At 47.2% G+C, this 24,585-nt stretch overlaps 1 protein-coding gene and 1 non-coding gene across 3 annotated transcripts in view; both read left to right on the top strand.

The window, feature by feature from the left end:
• The window catches only part of IRAK2 (interleukin 1 receptor associated kinase 2), an 80,483-nt gene that overhangs the window by 48,576 nt on the left and 7,322 nt on the right, over positions 1 to 24,585 (top strand). For both annotated transcript variants that reach the window (XM_054481361.2, XM_054481360.2), the window contains 7 exons: positions 1,156 to 1,350; positions 1,433 to 1,497; positions 4,891 to 5,005; positions 7,624 to 7,733; positions 10,655 to 10,850; positions 14,486 to 14,548; positions 22,565 to 22,765. In XM_054481361.2, coding sequence (XP_054337336.1) covers positions 1,156 to 1,350; positions 1,433 to 1,497; positions 4,891 to 5,005; positions 7,624 to 7,733; positions 10,655 to 10,850; positions 14,486 to 14,548; positions 22,565 to 22,765 — 945 coding nt within the window. The remainder of the gene's footprint in view (positions 1 to 1,155; positions 1,351 to 1,432; positions 1,498 to 4,890; positions 5,006 to 7,623; positions 7,734 to 10,654; positions 10,851 to 14,485; positions 14,549 to 22,564; positions 22,766 to 24,585) is intronic.
• Positions 5,170 to 5,277, top strand: LOC129034338 (U6 spliceosomal RNA). Its single transcript, XR_008501841.1, has one exon. It is a non-coding gene; the product is annotated as a U6 spliceosomal RNA (small nuclear RNA).

Raw genomic sequence — 24,585 nt, 5'->3', positions numbered from 1 at the left:
TTCAAAAACTGTTAAGAGCATATGTAACTTTAAAAAATTGAAATTTAGGCCGGGCGCGGTGGCTTGTGCCTGTAATCCCAGCACTTTGGGAGGCCGAGTCGGGCGGATCACGAGGTCAGGAGATGGAGACCATCCTGGCTAACACGGTGAGGCCCCATCTCTACTAAAAAAATTACAAAAAATTAGCCGGACATGGTGGTGGGTACCTGTAGTCCCAGCTACTCGGGAGACTGAGGCAGGAGAATGGCGTGAACCTGGGAGGCGGAGCTTGCAGTGAGCCGAGATCACACCACTGCACTCCAGCCTGGGTGACAGTACGAGACTCTGTCTCAAAAAAAAAAAAAAAAAAAATTAATTTACATACATGTGTTTTAAAGAGAGAAGTTATTAAAAACGGAAGCAGAACTTCTTTTTATAGGCTTATAGACATATGCAGTCTCTGGAATTCTGTTTAAAGCAAGCTTGTCTTACTTGCCCATGGGTTGTGTGCAGCCCAGGATGGCTTTGAATGTGGCCCAACACAAATTTGTAAAGTTTCTTAAAACATTATGATTTTTTTTGCAATTTTGTTTTTGAAGCTCATCAGCTATCGTTAGTATTAGTGTATTTTATGTGTGGCCCAAGACAATTCTTCTTCTTCCAGTGTGGTCCAGGGAAGTCAAAAATTGGACACCCTTGGTTTGGTTATATGAACCTGTATCCTACTTCCCAGGAGTCTGGAACCCAAGTATCTATGCTGTGAATTAGACCAAGAGTGCTGAGCTCAGCCACTGACCAGCTGTGTGACCTCACTTCAGCTGTTTTATTTCCTCAGTGCTCACTTCTGTAAACTGAAATAAAGGAAACATCAACCATGTGCCAGGAATACTCACATCTTAGTCTTCAAAATTACTCTTCAGGGTACTATTGTTACCTTCATTTTTGCTGATGGAAAAAATTGAGGCTCAGAGAGGTTAAGTAACTCACCCAAGGTCACAGAGCAAGATACAGATGGAGCTGGGATTTGAGCTTGGGCCTATCCATGTCCTTTTTACAGTTTCCGTTGGATAAGATGATCCCCTCCACCCCTTCATCTCTGGTGTTCCAAGTTCCCTTGAGGTAGCAGAGAAAACGAGATTCCATAGTAACCTCCATCTCTTCTCTCTGGGTCTCCAGGACTTCAGCACCTCCATTCCTAAGCAGGAAAAACTTTTGAGCTTGGCTGGAGACAGCCTTTTCTGGAGTGAGGCAGACGTGGTCCAGGCAACCGATGACTTCAATCAAAACCACAAAATCAGCCAGGGGACCTTTGCTGACGTCTACAGAGGGTACAGGCACGGGACGCCATTCGTCTTCAAGAAGCTCAGAGAGGTGAGCGCTTCTTGGTTTCTAGTGGGGGTGGAGGCTGCAGGGGTGGGGCGGGATCTTCATGTTCTGATGTCTTTCTCTGCAGACAGCCTGTTCAAGTCCAGGATCAATCGAAAGATTCTTCCAGGCAGAGCTGCAGATTTGTCTTAGGTAAGCCTCCCCTTTGTTTAGTAATAATGATAGCTAACCTTTATATAGTGCTTCCTGTGTGCCCAGGCATGTTTTAAGCACTCTATTATATATAAACTCATTTAGTCCTTACAAGAACCCTATAAAGGTAGCTACTGTTATCACATTATTTTACAGATGGGTAAATTGAGTCACAGAGGGGTTAAATGTCTCATCCAAGATCACACAGCTAATGAGTGGCAGAGCCAGGATTTGGATCTACCTGGTTTGGCTCCAGAGTCCATTCTTCTCCTGTGTAGCAATTCTATGTATAGATTAGAATTATAAAGGAACCTTGGCTTACTCCAACTCCTTCCTTCCACACGGGAATAAATCTTCCCTCCTTTTTTTTTTTTCTTTTCTTTTCTTTTTTTTTTTTTTTTTTTTTGAGACAGAGTCTTGCTCTGTCTCCCAGGCTGGAGTGCAGTGGCGTGATCTCGGCTCACTGCAATCTCTGCCTACCAGGTTCAGGTGATTCTCGTGCCTTAGCCTCCTGAGTAGCTGGGATTACAGGCGTGCGCCACCAGGCTAATTTTCATATTTTTAGTAGAGACGGGATTTCGACATGTTGGCCAGGATGGTCTCAAACTCCTGACCTCAAGTGATCTTTCCGCTTTGGCCTCCTAAAGTGCTGGGATTACAGGCGTGAGCCACCGTGCCTGACTTTTTTTTCTTTTTTAAGAGATAGGGTCTTGCTCTATTGCCCAGGCTAGAATGGCCTTGGAATGATCGTAGATCACTGCAGCTTTGAACTCATGGGCTGGTGATCCTCCCACCTCAGCCTCTGAGAAGCTGGGACTACAGGTGTGCGCCCAGCTAATTTTTTGCTTTTTTTTTTTTTTTTTTTTTTTTTGTAGAGATAGGGTCTTGCTATGTTGACCAGGCTGGTGTTGAGCTCCCGGGCTCAAGTGATCCTCCTGCCTTGACCTCCCAAGATGCTGGGATTATAGGTGTGAACCACTGTGCCCAGCCATGTGTGTGCTTTTTTTTTTTTTTAATTATTTTTCATCTGAAACACTTGTGCCTTATATTGTAGGGTATTTTAAGAAATAAAGAAAATTGAATATCTGTTCATTCTGGAACCAGTGTTAAAAAATAAAGAAAATTGACCAGGTATGGTGGTTTATGCCTGTAATCCTAGAACTTTGATGCTGAGGCAAGAGGATTGCTTAAGCCAAGGAGTTTGAGACCAGCTTGGGCAACATAGCAAGACCCTGTCTCAACAGAAAAAAATATATATACAAAAACGTTTTTTGGCTAGGCATGGTGGCTCACACCTATAATCCCAGCACTTTGGGAGGCTGAGGAGAGTGGGTCACTTAAGTCCAGGAGTTCGAGATCAGCCTGGGCAACATGGCAAAACCCCGTCTCTACAAAAAATACAAAAATTAGCTGGGTATGGTGGTGCATGCCTGCAGTCCCAGCTACTCAGGAGGCTGAGGCGGGAAGATCACTTGAGCCCAGGAGGCAGAAGTTGCAGTGGGCCAAGATCACGACACTACACTCCAGCCTGGGCAACAAAGTGAGTCTCTGTCTCAAAAATAAATAAAGGCCAGGCATGGTGGCTTACACCTGTAATGCCAGCACTTTGGGAGGCCGAGGTGGGCAGATCAGTTGAGGTCAGGAGTTTGAGACCAGCCTGGCCAACATGGCGAAACCTCATCGCTACTAAAAAAAATTCATACAAAAATCAGCCTGGTGTGTTGGCATGCACCTGTAGTCCCAGCTACTCAGGAGGCTGAGGCATGAGAATCACTTGAGCCCAGGAAGTGGAGGTTGCAGTGAGCCCAGATCGCACCACTGCACTCCAGCCTGGGCAACAAAGTGAGACTCTGTCTCAAAAAAAAAATAAATAAATAAAATAAATAATTAATTAAAAAGTAAAACAAATTTAAAAAGGAATAAAGAAAATTATAAATAAGAAAATAGAAACTATTTTTCACAGCACCTATAAATAAGCACTACTGTTTTAATATTTTGATATATTTTCATTTTTAATTGTTAAAACTTTTTTGTAGAGACAGGATCTCACTATGTTGCCTGGGCTGGTTTTGAACTCCCTGGCTCAAGTGATCCTCCTGTTTTGGCCTCCGAAAGTATTGGGATTTTAGATGTGAGCCACTGTGCCGGGCCCATATTTTGATATGTTTTCTTTAATGCTTTCTCTATTCATACATGTATATGAATACTCACATGTGTACATACACACACACACATAGATACACACACACACATACATCTAATAAAAACTGGAAGTATGGTTCCCTTTCCACTTTGGCTTAGTGCTTTCGTGGAGTCGGCAGTCACTCCTTCATTCATTGATTCAGAAAATGTGAGTAGTCAAGCCCTTTTCTAGGCTCTAGGGAGTGTACGCCAGAAGCATACAGAGCCCCTGCCTTGGGGAGGTTTATGGTACAGTGGGGAGACTGACATGTAAATAACTCTAAGAAGTATGCAAAAGCGAGTAATAGGATGGCTTGCGGGAAGCAGAGGAGAGCGGAGAGATAAGGCAGGAGGCCATTTACAATAGTCTTGGGGAGGTTAAATCAGAGCCTGACCCAATCCAAGTGACCCAAGGCAGAGGAGAGGGGAATGAAGGGACATTTTAAAAGTTATTTGTGGCAGTGAATGGTGACTGATTTGATACGGGAGATAAGAAGGTTTCTAGGAAACTGGGTGGGTGGTGATGTGCCTTTCTGGGATAATAAATATGGGTGAAGAAGCAGGTTTGGGACTTGTTGAGGCTAGGATGATGTTGACCTGAGCATCAGGATACAAATTGACATTCAGGTCTGGAGCTTAGGATGGGGCTGGGGATAAGAGATTTGGGAATGTTCCTTATAGCAATGGGAGGTTCCTGGAGGAGCAACATACAAAACAAGATGAGGAGTCCAGCTGGCAGAAAGAGGAAGGCAAAGGAGGAGGGTCTTAGTGAAAAGGGCCAGGAAAGAGTGGTCAGAGGTAGGAGGAAAGTCAGGAGGGAATGGTGACTGAGAACCAGCAGAAGAGGATTTCAGGAAAGAACCCCAGTCCTAGAGTCAGGCAGATGTGGGATCTGGTCCTGGCTTTACTACTTTCTAGTTTGTGACCTTGGGCAAGTCCCTTAACCTCTCAGTCTCCGTTTCTGGAGATGGGGCAGTTGAGATGTCATGTGCTGCAGAGCAGTAAAGCAGGATGAGGACCGCCATACTCCTTGAAGGCAGACAGTTTTCATCTTTCCACCCTGGGGCCAGGCCCTTAGGGGTCAGAGCATGTGGTACCTGGGAGGTTACTGGTGGCGTTGGAGGAGGAGAGGGCAGAAGAGGGGTGGGACATGAGGAAGTAGATCATTCTTTATGTCTGACTCCTCACCCCTTCACTGACGCCCGATTCCAGATGCTGCCACCCCAATGTCTTACCTGTGCTGGGCTTCTGTGCTGCAAGACAGTTTCACAGCTTCATCTACCCCTACATGGCAAATGGTTCCCTACAGGACAGACTGCAGGGTCAGGTAAGGGACTGGGTCATGGTCAGAGAATGGGACCAGGCTGCTCCCAGCCATGGGGGTCAAGGGTTAAGGACTTACAGAAGTTCAGAGGGGAGAGGGGCCATCTAGGTGAGACCAGGGAGACTTCAAGGAGAGAAGTGGGGCCAGGATACATAAGATCTGGTTAAGTGCTCACTTTGGCAGCACATATACCAAAATTGGAACGATACAGAGAAGATCAGCATGGCCTCTGAATGAGGATGACAAAATATGAAAAAGAAAAAGAAAAGCACAAAAAGATCTGATTAAGCATTTTCAGGAAAAATCTATAAAAAATTATTTGATGAGAGGCATTTCATTCAAATCAAGAGCATGACAAAGGTGTCTCATAGAACTAACTTCATTCATCATGGTTCTGGAGGTGTTAGCCAATGCAGTAGGACAAGAAAAAGAATTAAGAGGTAAAGAGTATGGAAAAGCGGAGGTGAATTTTTATTATAAAATGTTCTTCTAATGTATACCTATTTGCTTGTGTGTTTATGGAATGTCTCTGGAAAGATACACAAGAAACTGGTTCACTGGCTGCTGCTAGGGAGCAGAACTAGGTGATTGGGACCTAGGATAAGAAGCAAATTTATTATTAGAGTATTATATCATGTGAAGGTAATCTTTAATAAAAATTACAGTGTTTTAAAACAGGTCTTCTGCTTATCTTATCCTCAAATAGAGGGGAAAGAGTTATTCCATAACAGAATTACTGCCTCCCATGGCAGGGACCAGACAAAGCAGTTATTCACGGCATACTAATGATCTTTAGCTTTTCTGGGCACTCACTGTATGCAGGTTGCTGTGATAAGGGTTTTACATAGGTCATCACCTCCAGGCCATGCCACAACCAAAGCAATTTCTTCCCTCATTTTTCAAAAGAGGAATCTCTGACATATAGAGACAAAGTGACTTGCCCAAAGGAACATAGAGGACAAATGTCAGGCCAGAGCTTACATTGGGTTCATCTGGCTCTAGGTTTCAGAGTTTTTGAGAAGAAATTAGCAGGGGCTGTCCAGGCCAGTTCTTAGAGGATGTGGGACCTACGCCAGGGCTTCAAAAATAGATGATGAGGCTGGGCACAGTGGCTCACGCCTGTAATCCCAGTACTTTGGGAAGCCGAGGCGGGTGGATCACTTGAGGTCAGGAGTTTGAGACCAGCCTGACCAATATGGTGAAACCCTGTCTCTACTAAAAATATAAGAATTAGCCAGGTGTGGTGGCGCGTGCCTGTAGTACCAGCTACTCAGGAGGCTGAGACAGGAGAATCACTTGAACCCGGGAGGCAGAGGTTGCGGTGAGCCGAGATTGCACCACTGCACTCCAGCCTTGGCGACAAAGTGAGACTCCGTCACAAAAAAAAAAAAAAAAAACGGTGATGATTTAGCCTGGGAGAGTCAGTCTTAGAACAACAGTGGGAGCAAATGAGAAGCTTTAGCCCGTCCCACAATCCCCATCAGCCCTGGTGAAGTTTCCCCTAATACAGATAAAATCAGCGTAAGGCCCAGGTGCTTGGCTTGCAAACACAAGCTCCCTAGCTCCTCTCCCAACCAGCTTCTTTTAGAGAGAAATTCTGGAGCAGCCACTGTAATGGACATGATAAAAATAACTGCTGATTGAGTACCTACTGTGTGGCAGGTGCTATGCTAGGGGCATACCATATACTCCCTTGAATCCTTACAGCAACCCTAAAACATAGGGATTAACATTTCCATTTTATACCCAAGGAAACTGAGGCTCAGAGATGTTAAGTGTCTTTTTCCAAAATTATACAGCTAGTGCATGTCTGAACTGGGAGTTACACCTAGATCTGTCTGATGTCAAAACCCATAGTATAAGGTCAGGCACATGGCTCATGCCTGTAATTCCAGCACTTTGGGAGAGCGAGGTGGGTGGATCGCTTGAGCCCAGGAGTTCGAGACCAGCCTGGCCAACACGGCAAAACCCTGTCTCCACGAAAAATACAAAAATTAGCTGGGAGTGGTGGCACGTGCCTCTGATCCCAGGTATTCGGGAGTCTGAGGCGGGAGAGTCACTTCAGCCTGGGATTTTAAGGCTACAGTGAGCTATGATGCTGCACTTCAGTCTGAGTGACAGAGCAAGACCTGTCTCAAAACAAGCAAACACAAAAAACAATGAAAAAACTCACAGTATCATGCTGAGCCCTGTGGCAGAGGACATGAAGGGTGGGAGGAGGGTCAGGAGCCTGGGACCCTGCCATCAGGACTTCGTTTTTTTGTTTTTTTGTTTTTTTGAGATGGAGTCTCGCTCTGTCACCCAGGCTGAAGTGCAGTGGCATGATCTCGGCTTACTGCAAGCTCCGCCTCCTGGGTTCACGCCATTCTCCTGCCTCAGCCTCCGGAATAGCTGGGACTACAGGCACCCGCCACCAGGCCCAGCTAATTTTTTGTATTTTTAGTAGAGATGGGGTTTCTCCATGTTAGCCAGGATGGTCTCGATCTCTTGACCTCGTGATCTGCCCGCCTGGGCCTCCCAGAGTGCTGGGATTACAGGCGTGGGCCACCGCATCCGGCTGCCATCAGGACTTTAAAAAGGTACATTGTGACTATTTGTCCTCCTGCTTTTCTTTCTCTTAGGGTGGCTCCGACCCCCTTCCCTGGCCCCAGCGTGTCAGCATCTGCTCAGGGCTGCTCTGTGCCGTCGAGTACCTGCATGGTCTGGAGATCATCCACAGCAATGTCAAGAGGTGAGAGAGGTGGGCTGGACCCTCCTGGGGCCTGGGCTGCAAGAGTGGAACTGGTACCTATTCTTGGCTCACCTCCCGCCCCGCCACTCACCCCTGTCCTCTTTGTTTTTCTCTTCCTACCTCCTCTCCTCTGCCCTCCCCTGGATGTCTTTTTCTCTGTTATGCCCTCAAAAATGAGTGTTTCCGGGCTGTGCTCAAGTCCAATTGCTCCCAGCATGAATTGCCTGTCACATTTGTCTTTCTGAGCTGCTGTTTTCCCAACAAGCCCTCCACACCTTACTGCGTCTCATTGTCCACTCAGCAGCTGTCCTGGACCTCATCCTCAAACTTTGGGCCATGTCTGCCAACCCCCTGGGATTTCGAGCTCCTCATTCAGTGTCTTTTCTGAGACCTGTCCCCTTTTTATGTAGCTGTTGGTGTTAACATCTTGTCTGGAAGGCTCCTGCAGGTTAGGCCCACACCCCTGCATCTCAGTGCCATGCACACGAGAGGGAGAGGTCCCCATATGGGGACGGTTAGGATAGGGAGGGATTCCGAAGATACCAGAATATCTGGCAGAACTGGCTCCAGAGACACAGAACTCGTATTTCCCCAAAGTTCTCTTTCCATTTGACTTGTGGAAGTCCTTTCCTATTTTCTCTCCCCCCATTTTTTTTTTTTGTTTTTTGAGACGGAGTTTCACTCTTGTCACCCAGGCTGGAGTGCAGTGGTGCGATCTCAGCTTATTGCAACCTCCACCTCCCCGGTTCAAGCGATTCTCCTGCCTTAGCCTCCTGAGTAGCTGGGATTACAGGTGCTCGCCACCACGCCCAGCTAATTTTTGTATTTTTAGTAGATAGGCTTTCACCATGTTGGCCAGGCTAGTGTTGAACTCCTGACCTCAGGTGATCCACCCGCCTTGGTCTCCTATAGTGCTGGGATTACAGGTGAGAGTCACCGCCCCTGGCTCTCCCCTAATTTTTATTTGATTGCCTCAATAATTCTAATAGCAGGCAAGGAAATGAAAGGGTGAGAGAGGTCACCACTAACCTACCCCATGACTCATCAGCTGGCCTCTAGGTTTTGTTTCTTTTTTCACTTCCTGCCTATACGAATCCTTAGTCCTGAGGTAGCACCTGGGTACCAATTCACATCCTGTTTTTTACCTCTTCATTTAAACATAGTAAACATTTCGCTACATTGTATACCATCATGTTTTTTAGTGTCTTAGTCTTCCCATGAAGGAATTTGCCCATAATTTACTTAACCACTCCTGGCATACACACCCACGCGTTTGCGGGCGTGCACACACACATGCTAAAAAAAAATTTTTTTTTGGCCGGGCACGGTGGCTCACGCCTGTAATCCCAGCACTTTGGGTGGCCGAGGTGGGCAGATCACGAGGTCAAGAGATCGAGACCATCCTGGCTAACACGGTGAAACCTCGTCTCTACTAAAAATACAAAAAAAATTTTTTTTTTTTTTTTTGAGATGGAATTGCTCTGTGGCCCAGGCTGGAATGCAGTGGCACAATCTCTGTTCACTGCAAGCTCCGCCTCCTGGGTTCACGCCATTCTCCTGCCTCAGCCTCCTGAGTAGCTGGGACTACAGGCACCCACCACCATGCCCGGCTAACTTTTTGTATTTTTAGTAGAGATAGGGTTTCACTGTGTTAGCCATGATGGTCTCGATCTCCTGACCTCGTGATCCACCCACCTTGGCCTCCCAAAGTGCTGAGATTACAGGTGTGCGCCACCGTGCCCAGCCAAAAAAAATTTTTTTTGAGACAGGGTCTTGTTCTTTTGCCCAGGCTGGAGTACAGTGGTGCAATCTCAGCTCACCGCAGCTTCCCATCTTAGCCTCCCAAGTAGCTGGGACCACAGGCATGCACCACCATGCCCAGCTAAATTTGTTAGTGCAATCTTGGCTCACTGCAGCTTCCCATCTTAGCCTCCCAAGTAGCTGGAACCACAAGCACGCACCACCATGCCCAGCTAAATTTGTTTGTTTTAGTAGAGATGAGGTCTTGCCATGCTGCCCACGCTGGTCTCAAACTCCTGGGCTCAGGCGATCCTCCTGTCTCGGCCTCACAAAGTGTTGGGATTACAGGCATGAGTCACTGCACCTGGCCTGCACTATATATCTGTACACATGTGGCTTAGCTTTTTCCCATTTTGGAGTATGTTCTCAGTGTTTGCTTTTGGGGGTTAGATGACTGGATCAAATGATTTTTTTTGAGACAGTGTACCACTCTGTTGCCCAGGCTGGAGTGCACTTCTGCCTCCCGGGTTCAAGCAATTCTCCTGCCTCAGCCTCCTGAGTAGCTGGGACTACAGGCGCACACCACCACGGCTGGTTAATTTTTGTATTTTTAGTAGAGATGGAGTTTCGGCATGCTGGCCAGGCTGGTCTTGAACTCCTGACCTCAGGTGATCCGCCCATCTCGGCCTCCCAAAGTGCTGGGATTACAGGCATGAGCCACTGTGCCCGGCCAAGAGGGAATTTTTTTTTTTCTTTTTTTACATGATCTGGGCAGGTTTAGTCACAAAGGATGCTGGTCACTTAGACCTGAGTCAGCCAGGCCAGAGCTGGGGGTTGGAACAGTTGTGGAAGAGACTGAGTCTGCACAGCCTATAGGCTTGGCAAGCTGAGGCTGATCAGGGTTGGCATCTGTGGGGATCAGGGAGGCTGCACTTCTTTGGCCACATTCCTGGGGCAGCAAGACTAAGTCTGAACTCCATCTCCATTTGCTGGAGGGAGTGTGCTTCTGATGCTCTCTCTTCCCCAGTCAGGGCTGGCTCAGAATCTCCATGCTGAGGGTCTTTAGAGACCTCAACTTGCAGGAACTGAGGTGGCTATATTGTCTCCCCAAAGGGTCTGCATGGCAACCTGTTGTTATCCAGCTCAAAATGAGAAGGTTCTCTCTCCTTTCATTTCCACAGCTCTAATGTCTTGCTGGACCAAAATCTCACCCCCAAACTTGCTCACCCAATGGCTCACCTGTGTCCTGTCAACAAAAGGTCAAAATACACCATGATGAAGACTCACTTATTCCGGACGTCAGCCGCGTATCTGCCAGAGGATTTCATCCGGGTGGGGCAGCTGACAAAGCGCGTGGACATCTTCAGCTGTGGAATAGTAAGAGTGTCCTGCTGTGCGTAGAGTGGGGCCCACCTTGATTTGTCCTTCCCACGGCTCCTTTGTAATCACAGGATACGGTAGAGGCACACAGACAGGTTCCATCAAAGTACAACAGGGGCTGAAAAACCGTGACCCACAGGCCACTTTGGCCTGTGGCCTATTTTGTGTGGTCTGTGAGCTAAGGGTAGTTTTACATTTATAAAGGATTATATTTTTAAACACGAAGAATATGTGATAGAGACTGAACATGCTCCCCAAAAGCTCACATATTTACTGTGTGGCCTGTTACAGAAGAAATTTGCCAGCCCTTGAAGGAAAACCACTCATGAGTGTCCAGGTTCTAGTAGGCTCCAGATATCCTCTCCTGACTTCCGTAATTCCCATCCAGCCATCCACTTGTCCATCCAGTTGTCTATCTGTCCTTATTTGTTCATCGCTGTCCGATCATCCATCCACCCTTAGCTGCCCATCCATTCAGCGACCATTGACCCACCCAGCATCCCACCCTACCACCACCACCATCCTTGTCTGCCATTACGTCGTGCCAGGCACTAGGAATATGAATGTAATAAAAACACAGTCCCTCCCCTCAGGAGCTCATGGTCTGCGTGTAGCAGTCTCCAAAGTATATTTCTGTAGAACTCCAGTTCCTTCGGACCTCTAGGATTGATGTGTTAAAAGGGTTTGTGCCCTGACAGGCTTGGAAATATTGCATTAGGCAAAGTCAAGCAGGTTTCTTTACCACAAGATTAATTCAAGCTGGTAGGATGGTAGTGAGCCTTTAATCTGGTACTTGTGAATTCACCAGAGAGAGGTATGCAGTGTTTCCCAAGCTCATTTGACTATGGAACCTTGTTTTCTCAGAATATCTGTCCTTGTCAGTGTTCCATGGAACCCAGTCTGGGAAGTGCTGGCTGAGAAGAGTAACAGTCAGGTTGGCTTCAGCCAAGTGCATACAGCTGCCCCTTGGGCCTCACCCTCTCTTCTTCTCTAGCCTTGAACTCTGTACTTCCTGTCTCTGACGATAGTCTCCTGTCTGTCTACCTCTGCCACCAGAACCGTGGCCCTGAATCACCTCTGCCCTCAGCCAGAACCCCAGATTCTGCACCTCCGTGTCTCCCAGCTGGTTCCTCTGCCTCCCTCAGCCCCACTGCAAGTTGATCAGTGAAGCTCAGCAGGGCTAGTCCAGGCTCCTGCCCCTTTAAGAACCAGGGAGATGGGCAGGGAGTGGTGGCACATGCCTAAAATCTCAGTACTTTGGGAGGCCGAGGTGGGCAGATCACCTGAGGTCAGGAGTTCAAGACCAACCTGGCCAACATGGTGAAACCCCAGCTCTACTAAAAATACAAAAATTAGCCGAGTGTGGTGGCATGTGCCTGTAATCGCAGCTACCTGGGAGGCTGAGTCAGGAGAATCACTTGAACCTGGGAGGCAGAGGTTGCAGTAAGCCGAGATCAAGCCATTGCACTCCAGCCTGGGCGACAGAGCAAGATTCTGTCTCAACAAGAAAAAAGAAAAAAAGAACCAGGGTGATAGAACCACTAGGCCCAGCTCAGTTACTTTCAGCTGTGTGACTTACACCCAGCACTTCTGTCTCTGGGCCTCAGTTATGCCTTCTGTAAGATGGGGCTAACGATACACATGGAGATGAATGGGATAATGTATATAAGCAGGTGAGCATGGTACCCTGCACCCTGCACCTACCAAGAATATTATGATGACTGTGGTTATTTTTATTCCCACCTTTACACCCTCCTTCTGATATCTGTTTACTCTTGACCTTCTAACTAGTGTGTTAGTGTCACAGATGACTTCCTCATCCATCCATTCACCCTCCCACCTATCCATCTACCCATCCACACATCCACCCACGCACCCAGCCTCCACCCACATACCCATCCATCCATCCATCCACCCACCCACCCATCTACCCATCCATCCATCCACCCACCCACCCACCCATCCATCCACCTACCCCACCTGTCCACCCATGTACCCACCCTGCCTCCTACCCACCCACCCACCCATTTATCCACCTACCTACACATCCACCCATCCATCTATCCATTCATTCATTGAATGCCCCCTGGCTTCTGCCACCCTTTTGCTCAGCCCTGCCTCTGGTTGACTGATATGCTTTTGAACTCTGATTCCTCCTGTGGGGAGCACAGTGCATTGCTCAGTGTTTTTTGGTGAGTGCTCAATGACCTCTATAAAGGACTTGGCTCAGAGCCTGCTCTGTGAAAGGGGCACAGGAAATCTTTGTTTATTCATTTCCCCTTGTTCCGTCCCTTCCTGGCAGGGACCTGTCAGGAATCCCTTTTCAATTGGCTCGTGTCCCACTTGCAGCAGTGATGCCCTCTGCTGCCCTCTTCTGGTCACTGCCAGTCTGTTATTAATCTTGGGTGGTTTAAAACCTTTATCCTTTCCTTCTTCCAGGCTTGGAGGGATTCTTGGCTATAAATGTGACCCTATTCTGACTTGCTTCAAGAGATGCTGTGGGAGAGAGATTCCACACTAAGTGTGGGGTATTCACGCCTTTAATATTCACAACTGCTAGTCCCCATTTAACAGATGAGGACACTGAGGCTCAGGTTTCAGTTACTTGCCTAAAGATCACCTGAGCATATAAGGAACAGAGTCAGAATTTGAACTCAGGCCTGACTGTAGAGCCCTTAGCCATCATAGCATTGTCTCTACTGAGAAACCCTGTTCAAAGCAGGTTTCCTGTTTATGAAGACATATATCATGGTTTGCCAATTTTGTGGTGACTTACACGTATACAGGGTTGTGCTCCTTCTGCGAGTGGATGCACTAATGAATAAATAATGTTAGTAAAGGCCTGTGAGTGAAACATGCTATGGATGCTGCAAGATTTGTCTAGAATAGATACCTGCCTGCATGCAGACTCCTTCCTTCCCTGAGATTCACAGAGCAATGCCTGCTTGCCATAGCTGAAGGATTTTTGTTTTTTTTTTTTTTTTTTGAGACGGAGTCTTGCTCTATCGTCCAGGCTGGAGTGCAGTGGCGCGATCTGAGCTCACTGCAAGATCCACCTCCCAGGTTCACACCGTTCTCCTGCCTCAGCCTCCAGAGCACCTGGGACTACAGGTGCCCACCACCGCGCCTGGCTAATTTTTTTGTATTTTTAGTAGAGACGGGGTTTCACCGTGGTCTCGATCTCCTGATCACGTAATCTGCCCGCCTCAGCCTCCCAAAGTGCTGGGATTACAGGCGTGAGCCGCCGCGCCCAGCCAGCTGAAGGATTTTTAAATGAAACAATCTTTAAAAAATAGTGTATATATACGTGTGTGTGTATCTATATCTATCTATACCTATATATATCTTATGGTAATACACGTAAACACACACACACATGAATTTTTGAAAACCATCTTCTCTGCCTGGCTATCAATTAATTACAACCTTCCACTGGCAGCTTGGTGGCATCTTTAATTGGAGGAAGTGTTTAGTGATATTCCCATGTCAGATTTTGGGCAGGTGTGTCTGCTGGCAATGGCAGAGCTGCGCCTGGAGCTCAGACCTTGCAACTGAGAAGAGAAGACAGAATCTGCTGCCTGGCCGTGTGCACGAGTGTCTGAACATACTAACTCACGTTCTGTTCTCTCCAGGTGTTGGCCGAGGTCCTCACAGGCATCCCTGCAATGGATAATAACCGAAGCCCGGTTTACCTGGTAAGGGAACTTGTCCCATCTGGCTGGGTGGTATATTTGGGCCTCACAGCTCTGTAGAGAGGGCAACAACCTCAACTCTAGCTAGTTTTACACATGCTAATGAGGCCTAGTACAAGGTTGCATTTGCATCCCCGCAAAGCAGCTTTAACCTCCCATCCCCACCTGCCAGCCAACGATTGCTTTTTCATGATAATAGCATCTGGGGCTTGGTGCGGTGGCTCATGCCTGTGATCACAGCCTTTGGGAGGCTGATGTGGGTGGATCATTTGAGATCAGGAGTTCAAGACCAGCCTGGCCAACATGGTGAAACCCTGTCTCTATTAAAAAAAGAAAAAGAAAAAACTTACAAAAAACCCCCAACATTATCCAGGCGTGGTCGCATGTGCCTGTAATCCCAGCTACTTGGGAGGCTGAGGCAGGAGAATCACTTGAACCTGGGAGGCAGAGGTTGCAGTGAGCCGAGATTACGCTGCTGCATTCCAGCCTGGGTGAGAGACTCCATCTCAAAAAAAAAAAAAAAAAAAAAGAATTTGGAATGTTTATAGAAAGCACACTTCTTCTCTACATATCAGGCAATTCATTAGGGATTTTCCTCAAATTGATAAAAGTTAATTTCAGCCCTTTTAAACAAGTTTCTATAATAAAAACAATTTCCATTTTGTAGGCCAAAGATCTGATATACATAGTCATTTAAAAAATATAACAACCTGGCTGGGTGTGGTGGCTCAAACCTCTAATCCCAGCACTTTGGAGGAGGCCAAGGCGGGCGGATCACTTGAGGCTGGGAGTTCGAGACCAGCCTGGGCAACATGGCGAAACCCCGTCTCTACTAAAAATACAAAAATTAGCCAAGCATAGTGGCACACACCTGTAATCCCAGCTACTTGGGAGGCTGAGGCAGGAGAATTGCTTGAACCCAGGAGACAGAGGTTGTGGTGAGCCAAGATTGCGCCACTACACTCCAGCCTGGGTGACAGAGTGAGACCCTGTCTCAAAAAAGAATAAAAATACAACAACCTAGCCTGACTTTGTGTTAAATACTTTCCATACATTATCTACCTAAATCATCTCAACTTTTCCATGATAGAGTCATTATATTCATCTGCAGATGAGGAAAGCTGGCTCTGAGGTTGGCCTAGGATCTTGGTTGGAATTACCAAGTGTCAGAGCTGGAATTCTGAATCAGATCTCCCTGACCTGAGATCCTGAGTTCTTTTTTTTTTTTTTGAGACGGAGTCTCACTCTGTTGCCCAGGCTGCAGTGCAGTGGTGCAATCTCGGCTCACTGCAAGCTCCACCTCCCGGGTTTATGCCATTCTCCTGCCTCAGCCTCCCGAGCAGCTGGGACTACAGGCGCCCGCCACCACACCTGGCTAATTTTTTTGTATTTTACAAAAAATTCAAAAGAGACGGGGTTTCACTGTGTTAGCCATGATGGTCTCGATCTCCTGACCTTGTGATCCGCCCGCCTCGGCCTCCCAAAGTGCTGGGATTACAGGACCCTGAGTTCTTAACCACAGCAGTCTCCTGCTTGTTTCTTGTGACAGTCCAACCATACGAATTCAGTATGATCATTCCCATTTACAGCTGAGAAAACTGAGGGCGAGCAGAAGTGACTTGTCTCACACCCCTCAGGGAGATAAGTGGTGGAAGTGGGGTTTAATTGAACCCATGGCTTCTGCAGAGTTTCAAATCTCATGCAAGCTCTAGTCTTCCTCATCAGTTTGAGAGGGGGCACCTTTTCCTACTGGGTATTGAGGCCATTGGAACAGACAGATTATTATTTTATTTATTTATTTTTTCTTGTGACTGGGCCCCAGAAGCATCCCCTGGGCTCTGGGGTAGGGAGGCCTTCAGCCTCCCTACTACATGCAGAAAGTCACGACATGGTCCTTTGATGAACTCTGTGAGTTCCACCCCTTTTGGGCAGTCAACCCCATATGCTGCAGAGAGGTCTGTCTGGGCAGCTCAGATGTGGTTTGGGGCTGTTTGGGGGCAGTTTCTCATCTCCTGACTATTTTCTTGAGATGGATTTCCCAGCAGTCCTCTGGGGCTCCCCGGACAAGTGTCACAGTGGAAGGAGGCTTTTGAGGCACTGACAGGAAATTGTCTAAAATTATTTTTTTTGCTAATGATTTCTAAAAATGTGGAAAATAAGAATTTTTTAAAATGTAGTTTCTTTCTCTTACCCTAGACTCTTGTATGGTCTCTTATCATGTTCTGTTGTGGTAGGTGCAATCTGATGGTTAATCAAGATTTGAGTCAGGGAGGAAGGCTTGCTGACTTCCTGTGGCCCAGGGTAGGAGGAAGCAGGCCTCCTCCAGGCTTGGGAAAGTGTTAGTTGCCACAGTGTTTCCTGAGGGCATTTGGTGGTTTCCACCAAAATTGAAAATATGGGTGCCCTCTGACACGGCAATTCCATTTGTGCCTAGAGAAACATGCACACATGTGAGGAGAGACAGATGAACAAGGATATTTGTAGTGGCATTTTTTTTTTTTTTTCGAGACAGAGTCTCGCTGTTGCCCAGGCTGGAGTGCAGTGGCATGATCTTGGCTCACTGCAACCTCCACCCCCCGGGTTCAAGAAATTCTCCTGCTTCAGCCTCCTGAGTAGCTGGGACTACAGGCGCACATCACCACACCCAGCTAATTTGTGTATTTTTTTTTAGTAGAAACAGGGTTTTGCCATGTTGGCCAGGCTGGTCTTGAACTCCTGACATCACTCAGGTGATCTGCCCACCTTGACCTCCCAAAGTGTTGGGATTACAGGAGTGAGCCACTGCACCTGGCCAAATTTAATTTAATTTGATTTAGAGATAGGGAGGGGTCTTGCCCTGTCACCCAGGCTGGAGTGCAGTGGCCTGATTGTAGCTCACTGCAGCCTCGACTGCCTGGGCTCAAGCGATCTTCCCATCTTGGTCTCCCAAAGCGTGAGGATTACAGGTGTGAGCCATGGCGCCCAGCCTGTATGAGTTTTGACAAATGTATACAGTCATGTAACCACCACCACAATCAAGATGCAGAATATTTTTGTCACCCCAGAAAATTGCCTCCACTTACAGGCCCTGGCAATTACTCATCTAATTTCTGTCCACATAGGTCTATCTTCTTTAGAGGGTCATATCAATGGGCCCATGGCGGATGCACTCATTTGTTTCTGTCCCCCTTCATGTAGCATGGTGCTTAGATTCATCCATGTTGTTGACGTGTCAGTAATTCATTCCTTTTCATTGCTGAAGTATGGATAGATGACTGTTTATCCATTTACCAGTTGCTGGACATTTGGGTTATTTCCAGGTTTTGGCAATTCTGAATAAAGCCAACACAAACATTCTTATTTTAAAAAAATGAAAAAGAGGCCGGGCGCAGTGGCTCACGGCTGTAATCCTGGCACTTTGGGAGGCTGAGGTGGGTGGATCACTTGAGTTCAAGAGTTCAAGACCAGCCTGGGCAACATGGTGAAACCCCATCTCTACTAAAAACACAAAATTAGCCCTGTGTGGTGGCGAGTGCCTGTAATCCCAGCTACTCAGGAGGCTGAAGCAGGAGAATCGCTTGAACCTGGGTGGCAGAGTGCAGTGAGTCGAGACTGCGCCACAGCACTCTAGCCTGGGCAACAGAGTGAGACTCTGTCTCAAAAAAATGAAAAAGTAAATTGAAAAAGACATGTATGTTCTGACAGGGACATATCTCCAAGTGAAAAAAGCAAATTCAGAATAGTATATAGTATGATCACATTTTTGCTAAAAATAGATGGATGAATGAATGAAAACATTGTATCACATATTTTCTTCTCTATAAATTGAGGATAATAGTAGTACCCCCCCCCCCACCGACAAGGTATGTTTGTTTGTTGTCATTTTTGGAGATAGGGTATCCTATCTTCTATCTTCTTTGTCACGAAGGCTGGAGGAGTGCAGTGGCATGATCATAGCTCACTGTCACCTCGAACTCCTGGGCTCAAGGGATCCTCCCACCTTAGCCTCCTGGGTAGCTGGGATTATAGGCATGAGCCGCTGTGCCTGGCATCTGACAGGGTTATTGAAGGTTAAATAATATGTGAGATGTCTAAAATAGTAACTAGAACATAATAAACAATATATGTTAACTATTAGTATTATCATTATTATTTGAGATAAGGTCTCTGCCACCCTGGCTAGAGTGTAGTGGTGCAATCATGGCTCACTGTAACCTTGAACCCCTGGCCTCAAGTGATCCCCTGCTTTAGCCTCCCAAGTAATTGGGACCACAGGCACGTGCCACCACTCCTAGCTAATTTTTATTTTTATTTTATTTATTTATTTTTATTTTGAGATAGAGTCTTGCTCTGTCACCCAGGCTGGAGTACAGTGGTGCAGTCTCCGCTCACTGCAGCCTCTGCCTCCTGGCTTCAATTGATTCTCCTGCCTCAGCCTCCTGAGTAGCTGGGATTACAGGCATGGACCAACATGCCCAGCTAATTTTTGTATTTTTAATAGAGACAGGGTTTCACCATGTTGGCCAGGCTGGTCTTGAACTCCTGACCTCAAGTGATCCATCTGCCTCGGCGGCCTCCCAAGTACCTGGGACCACAGGCATGTGCCTTTATGCCCAGCTACTTTTTAATTTGTTATTTGTAGAGATGGGGTCTTGTTATGTTGCCCAGGCTGATATTGCTATTATTTTAACAGCTCTTAGGATACTGTTATAATTATTACATAAGTAAATATATAACCAAAATAATTATAGCTGTATAGCAGAAAGTAATATAATCCAAACTATTAGCAGGGGTTACCTTTGGAGAGTAGAAATGAAAGGAAAGGTAAACTTTTGTCCCCAAATTTTAACCACTTATGTTTAATTTTAATTTTTTTTTGAAATGGAGTCTCCCTCTGTGGCCCAGGCTGGAGTACAGTGGTGTGCTCTTGGCTTACCACAGCCTCTGTCTCCCAGGTTCAAGCAATTCTCCTGCCTCAGCTTCCCATGTAGCTGGGATCACAGGTGTGTGCCACCATGGCCCAGATAATTTTTGTATTTTTAATAGAGATGGGGTTTTGCCACGTTGCCCAGGCTGGTCTCGAACTCCTGAGCCCAAGTGATCCTCCTGCCTTGGCCTCCCAAAGTGTTGGGATTACAGGTGTGAGCCACCGTGCCCAGCCAAAAGTTGCTTTTTAAGGGTAGTTTGTTTGAAACTAGACCCAAAAAATGTCCATATATTACTTTGGTTATGTTTCTTTGTTTTTTTCATTTTTAAAAAAAATTTTTATATGGAGATGGGATGTCACTTTGTTGTCCAGGCTAGTTTTGAACTCCTGGGCTTAAGCATTCGCCTGCCTCGGCCTCCCAAAGTGCTGACATTACAGGTGTGAACCACCATGCCCAGGCATGGTTATGTTTCTTAAGACTCTTATTCTTGCCCGGGTGCGGTGGCTCAAGCCTGTAATCCCAGCACTTTGGGAGGCCGAGGCAGGAGGATCACGAGGTCAGGAGATGGAGACCATCCTGGCTCACATCGTGAAACCCCATCTCTACTAAAAATAAAAAAAAAATTAGCCGGGTGTGGTGGCGGGCGCCTGTAGTCCCAGCTACTCGGGAGGCTGAGGCAGGAGAATGGCATGAACCCGGGAGGCGGAGCTTGCAGTGACCCGAGATCGCGCCACTGCACTCCAGCCTGGGCGATAGAGCGAGACTCCGTCTCAAAAAAAAAAAAAAAGACTCTTATTCTCTCACAACCTCTCCTGCAATGCCCTTTTTCATTTTGGATGTTGTTGGATTTTTGCATAGAATAGGTCATTTGCCCTATATAGACACACTGTCTCACATTCTGGGTTTTGCTGATTACATCCTGTGGTCTCCTTCCCTTGTTTCTCTATTCCTCATATTTCCTATATTTGGCAGTTAGCACTTGTGACTTGTTTAGAGTCATGGTCATTGCCTTTGTCAAGAACACTTCCTGGAGGCGCTGTGAGCCTCCCATTGCTTCACTACACGGGACGTAGCCTGTTGTCCTACTTTTAGTGCTAAGAACGATCAGTGTGTTAAGGTTTTAGTGCTAAGATTGATCAGTGGTTTCAGGTGGAGCTGCCGACTCCTCCATGGTGAAGTTCCCTCGACATCCTTTCATCGCGTGTTCTCAGTCCCCCAACCTGTTTAAACACTAGGTGTCTTCTGTAGTTTTTTTGATTATCATCATAGTCTTTGCATCAAGATACATAGCAATGATGGCAGGTTTCCAGTTGGGGCAAATTGTGAGACCCTGCCTTTAGAAAAGAAGAAAATAATACACTTCTACTGTTCTTGATTATCAGCTTTAAACACTAGCACACTTTAAAAAAAATAAACATTTAGGCTGGGTGCAGTGGCTCACACCTATAATCTGAGCACTTTGAGATGCCAAGACAGGAGGATTACTTGAGCCCAGGAGTTCAAGACCAGCCTGGGCAACATGAGACTCCATCTCTACAAAAAATTAAAAAATTAGCCAAGTACAGTAGCATGTGCCTATAGTCCCAGCTACCTGGGAGGCTGAGGTGGGAGGATTGATTGAATCGAGGAGGTTGAGACTGTAGTGAGCTGTGATTATATCACTGTGCCTGGCCTATTTTTATTTTTATTTCTTATTTATTTATTTATTTTTTGAGACAGAGTCTCACTTTGTCGCCCAGGCTGGAGTGCAGTGGCACAGTCTCGGCTCACTGAAGCCTCTCCCTCCCCGGTTCAAGCAATTCTCCTACCTCAGCCTCCCGAGTACGTGGGACTATAGGCACGCACTGCCATGCCCGGCTAATTTTTTGTATTTTTTAGTAGAGACGAGGTTTCACCGTCAGCCAGGCTGGTCTCGAACGCCTGACCTCAAGTGATCTGCCAGTCTCGGCCTCCCAAAGTGCTGGGATTACAGGCATGAGGCACCGCGCCTGGCCTATAATACATGTTTTTACAATATTTAGTACAATATATTTGTAACATTTATATATGCTAATCATATATACCATATTACTCATGAAATATACAATAATTTATATTAAATATGCTTACATATTTGTATAAAATTATTTATATAGCATATGTTCTATTGTATGCATAGTTCAGATTCCTGCATTTTATGTGGTACAAAATATAAAATATATGTAAATACAACATGTATAAAAAGTATAGACATAATATTTTCTTTATAGTGGCTCTCCTGTTATGTATACATAGGTCAGAATCCTACATTTGAAATGTTTATATCATAAGAGATTGTCCATGTAGTTGTTAATAAGATTAAATTATTAAGTGCTCATCATGTAGTAAGTGCCATATAAATGGTAGCTATTGTTACTATTAGTTATTATCACTAAAAGACTATTGAATGTTCCGTGTCAGATGTCACTCTCTGTGCTTATAGGTGCACTGTTTCATTGAATGGTTGTGTTAGTCCTAGGTGTAGGTATTTTATTATTTTTTTGAGACAGAATCTCGCTGTCACCTAGGCTGGAGTGCAGTGGCCTGATCTCGGCTCATTGCAGCCTCCGCCCCCCACCTCCCCCACCATGGGTTCAAGCAGTTCCTCTGCCTCAGCCGCCCTAGTAGCTGTGATTACAGGCGTGCGCTACCAAGCCCAGCTAATTTTTATATTTCTAGTAGAGACGGGGTTTCACCCTGTTGGCCAGGCTGGTCTCGAACTCCTGACCTCAAGTGATCCACCCGCCTCTGCCTCCCACAGTGCTAAGATTACAGGCGTGAGCCACTGCGCCCGGCCCTGGTGTAGGTATTTTTGTTATTCCCATTTTCCTGATGAACCAACCGAGGCCTAGAAAAATTAAGACCCCGCGTTTGTGGCATGAATTCACTATGGAGTGTCCTGTGCATGTAGGAAATCGAGTCCTTTTCCATTTCTTGGGTGTTTTACTTCTTTCTGGAATCCTTGCATTTATTCTTACGATGTCCTGTCGGTTTTCTGAGCATTTTTTGCAGCTCTGGAGGTGAGTGGGGCGCGTGCGTTGGCTCTTGCAGCTCTGCAGCTCACGCAAGGGCGTTTCTACCCTTCTTCCCACAGAAGGACTTACTCCTCAGTGAAATTCCAAGCAGCACCGCCTCGCCCTGCTCCAGGAAGACGGGCGTGGAGAACGTGATGGCAAAGGAGATCTGCCAGAAGTACCTGGAGAAGGGCGCAGGGAGGCTTCCGGAGGACTGCGCCGAGGCCCTGGCCACGGCTGCCTGCCTGTGCCTGCGGAAGCGTAACACCAGCCTGCAGGAGGTGAGCATCGCCCACAGCGGCCTCGCTGCCTGGGCGCGTGGGTCCACCTCCTCGGGGACGGCCCCTTCACAGAGGCCAGGTTGTGCTTGCTTGCAAGCCGCAGAACCTCCTAGAGCTCCCATCAGCCAAAGGGCGGTGTAGGGATGGATAGTGCGGAGCCCGATGACGGGTATTGCAGGGCCTCAGGGCGCAGGACCAAACCCGCGTATGTTAAAAGAACTCGATGCACTCTTTGTGAATCGGCTTTATTCCCCCTTCTCTATAGGCCCCTTCTCCTTTCCTTTGTTTTCTCTGGAGGGAACGGCTCTGCCAGCAGGTATAACGGAGAGAATGAGCCTCCACCCTGAGTCCCACCACAGAGGTAGAACCTGATTGGCTGAACTTGGGTCAGGTGTCTACCGCTTGGCCAATCAGGCATGGTGGGGCGGTCCAGCATGCAAACCGAGCTGCCCAGGGCTCCCTCCCTGGATGGTGTCGGGGCCAGGTCCCAAAGAAAGGGAGTGTGCTCAGCCCATGCACTAGGCGGACGTCCTAGAAAGCAGCCACTACACGGGGTAAGAGATTTTTTTGGACATGAGAAGTAGCCGTGGCTTCCATGGTAAAAGGTAATCAAGAGACTACTGCTTGATCTTTTTTTTTTTTTCTTTCTTTTTGAGACAGAGTCTCCTTCTGTCGCCCAGGCTGGAGTGCAGTGGCGCTATCTCCAACCTTCACCTGCCGGGTTCAAGTAATTCTCTTGCCTCAGACTCCCGAGTATCTTGAATTACAGGCATGAGCCGCTCTGTGTGGCCATTGCTTGGTCTTTCTAAGGACAAACTCTTCACTGCCTGGGAGGACCCTTAGAAATCATCTAGCAGAGTGATTTTCAAGTCGTGTTGGGCACAGAGGGGCTCCTTGAGAATACTCAGGAATTGCTGTTGGCAGCAAGAGGGGTTGGGGGAGGTGCAGGCCCCCACCTGTGACTCGGACCAGACACCCACTTTGACTTTTCTCAGTTACTGTATTGGGTTCTCTCTGGAAAGGGTTTGGTGGCTGAAAAACATCTTCAAAAACCTCTGCTGTAGCCCAAGCCTCCCATTTTACAGAGAAGATGAGGCCACAGAATTGGTTTTTGTCAGAGCTCTCTGGACTCCCGGTTCAGCCTTATGTCCATCGTCTTGCGCCGTCACGTGGCAGGAGCTGGAGGCTTCAGTCTTTGTTCGTAGCCTTTGCTAGCACAGGGGTCCCCCAAGTGTCCATGTGCCCCGATGTTCAGTCATTCATTCCGCAGTTGTACACTGGGGCCAGGGGACACATCTGTTCGGGAACAAGGCAGACCCAGGTCCACTCTCCTGGAACTCATGGACATTGCATAGTGATTGTCTGTGTGGTGAGCGCCAGGACAGTGTATGACGAGGACCTCACCCTGTTGACCTTCCTGAGGAAGGGGTGTTTAAGCACACGAAGAGCAATCCAGGCAGAAGGAACAGTCTGCAAATGGCCTGAATCGAGAGAGAGCTCAGCACGTTCAAGGGCCTGGAAGAAGGTCCGAAGGGCTAGAACACAACACATGGGGCACAGTGGCTTGTGTTGGGTGTGTCAAGGAAGGAGTTGTCCAATGATAGAGGGTTTTGTAGGCACAGTAAGGATTTTTGCAATGCCACTAAGGTTTTTTTTTTTTCTTTTTACAGAATCTCACTCTTTCAGCCAGGCTAGAGTGCAGTGGTGCAGTCTCGGCTCACTGCAACCTCCACTTCCCCGGTTCAAGCAATTCTCCTGCCTCAGCCTCCCGAGTAGCTGAGATTGCAGGTGTGTGCCACCACACCCAGCTAATTTTTGTA

This window comes from Pongo pygmaeus, chromosome 2 (genome assembly GCF_028885625.2).
Source record: "Pongo pygmaeus isolate AG05252 chromosome 2, NHGRI_mPonPyg2-v2.0_pri, whole genome shotgun sequence".
NCBI classification, from domain to species: domain Eukaryota; kingdom Metazoa; phylum Chordata; class Mammalia; order Primates; family Hominidae; genus Pongo; species Pongo pygmaeus.
The sequence above is the reverse complement of the archived record's forward strand: the minus strand, read 5'-3'. Positions and strand labels throughout refer to the sequence as shown.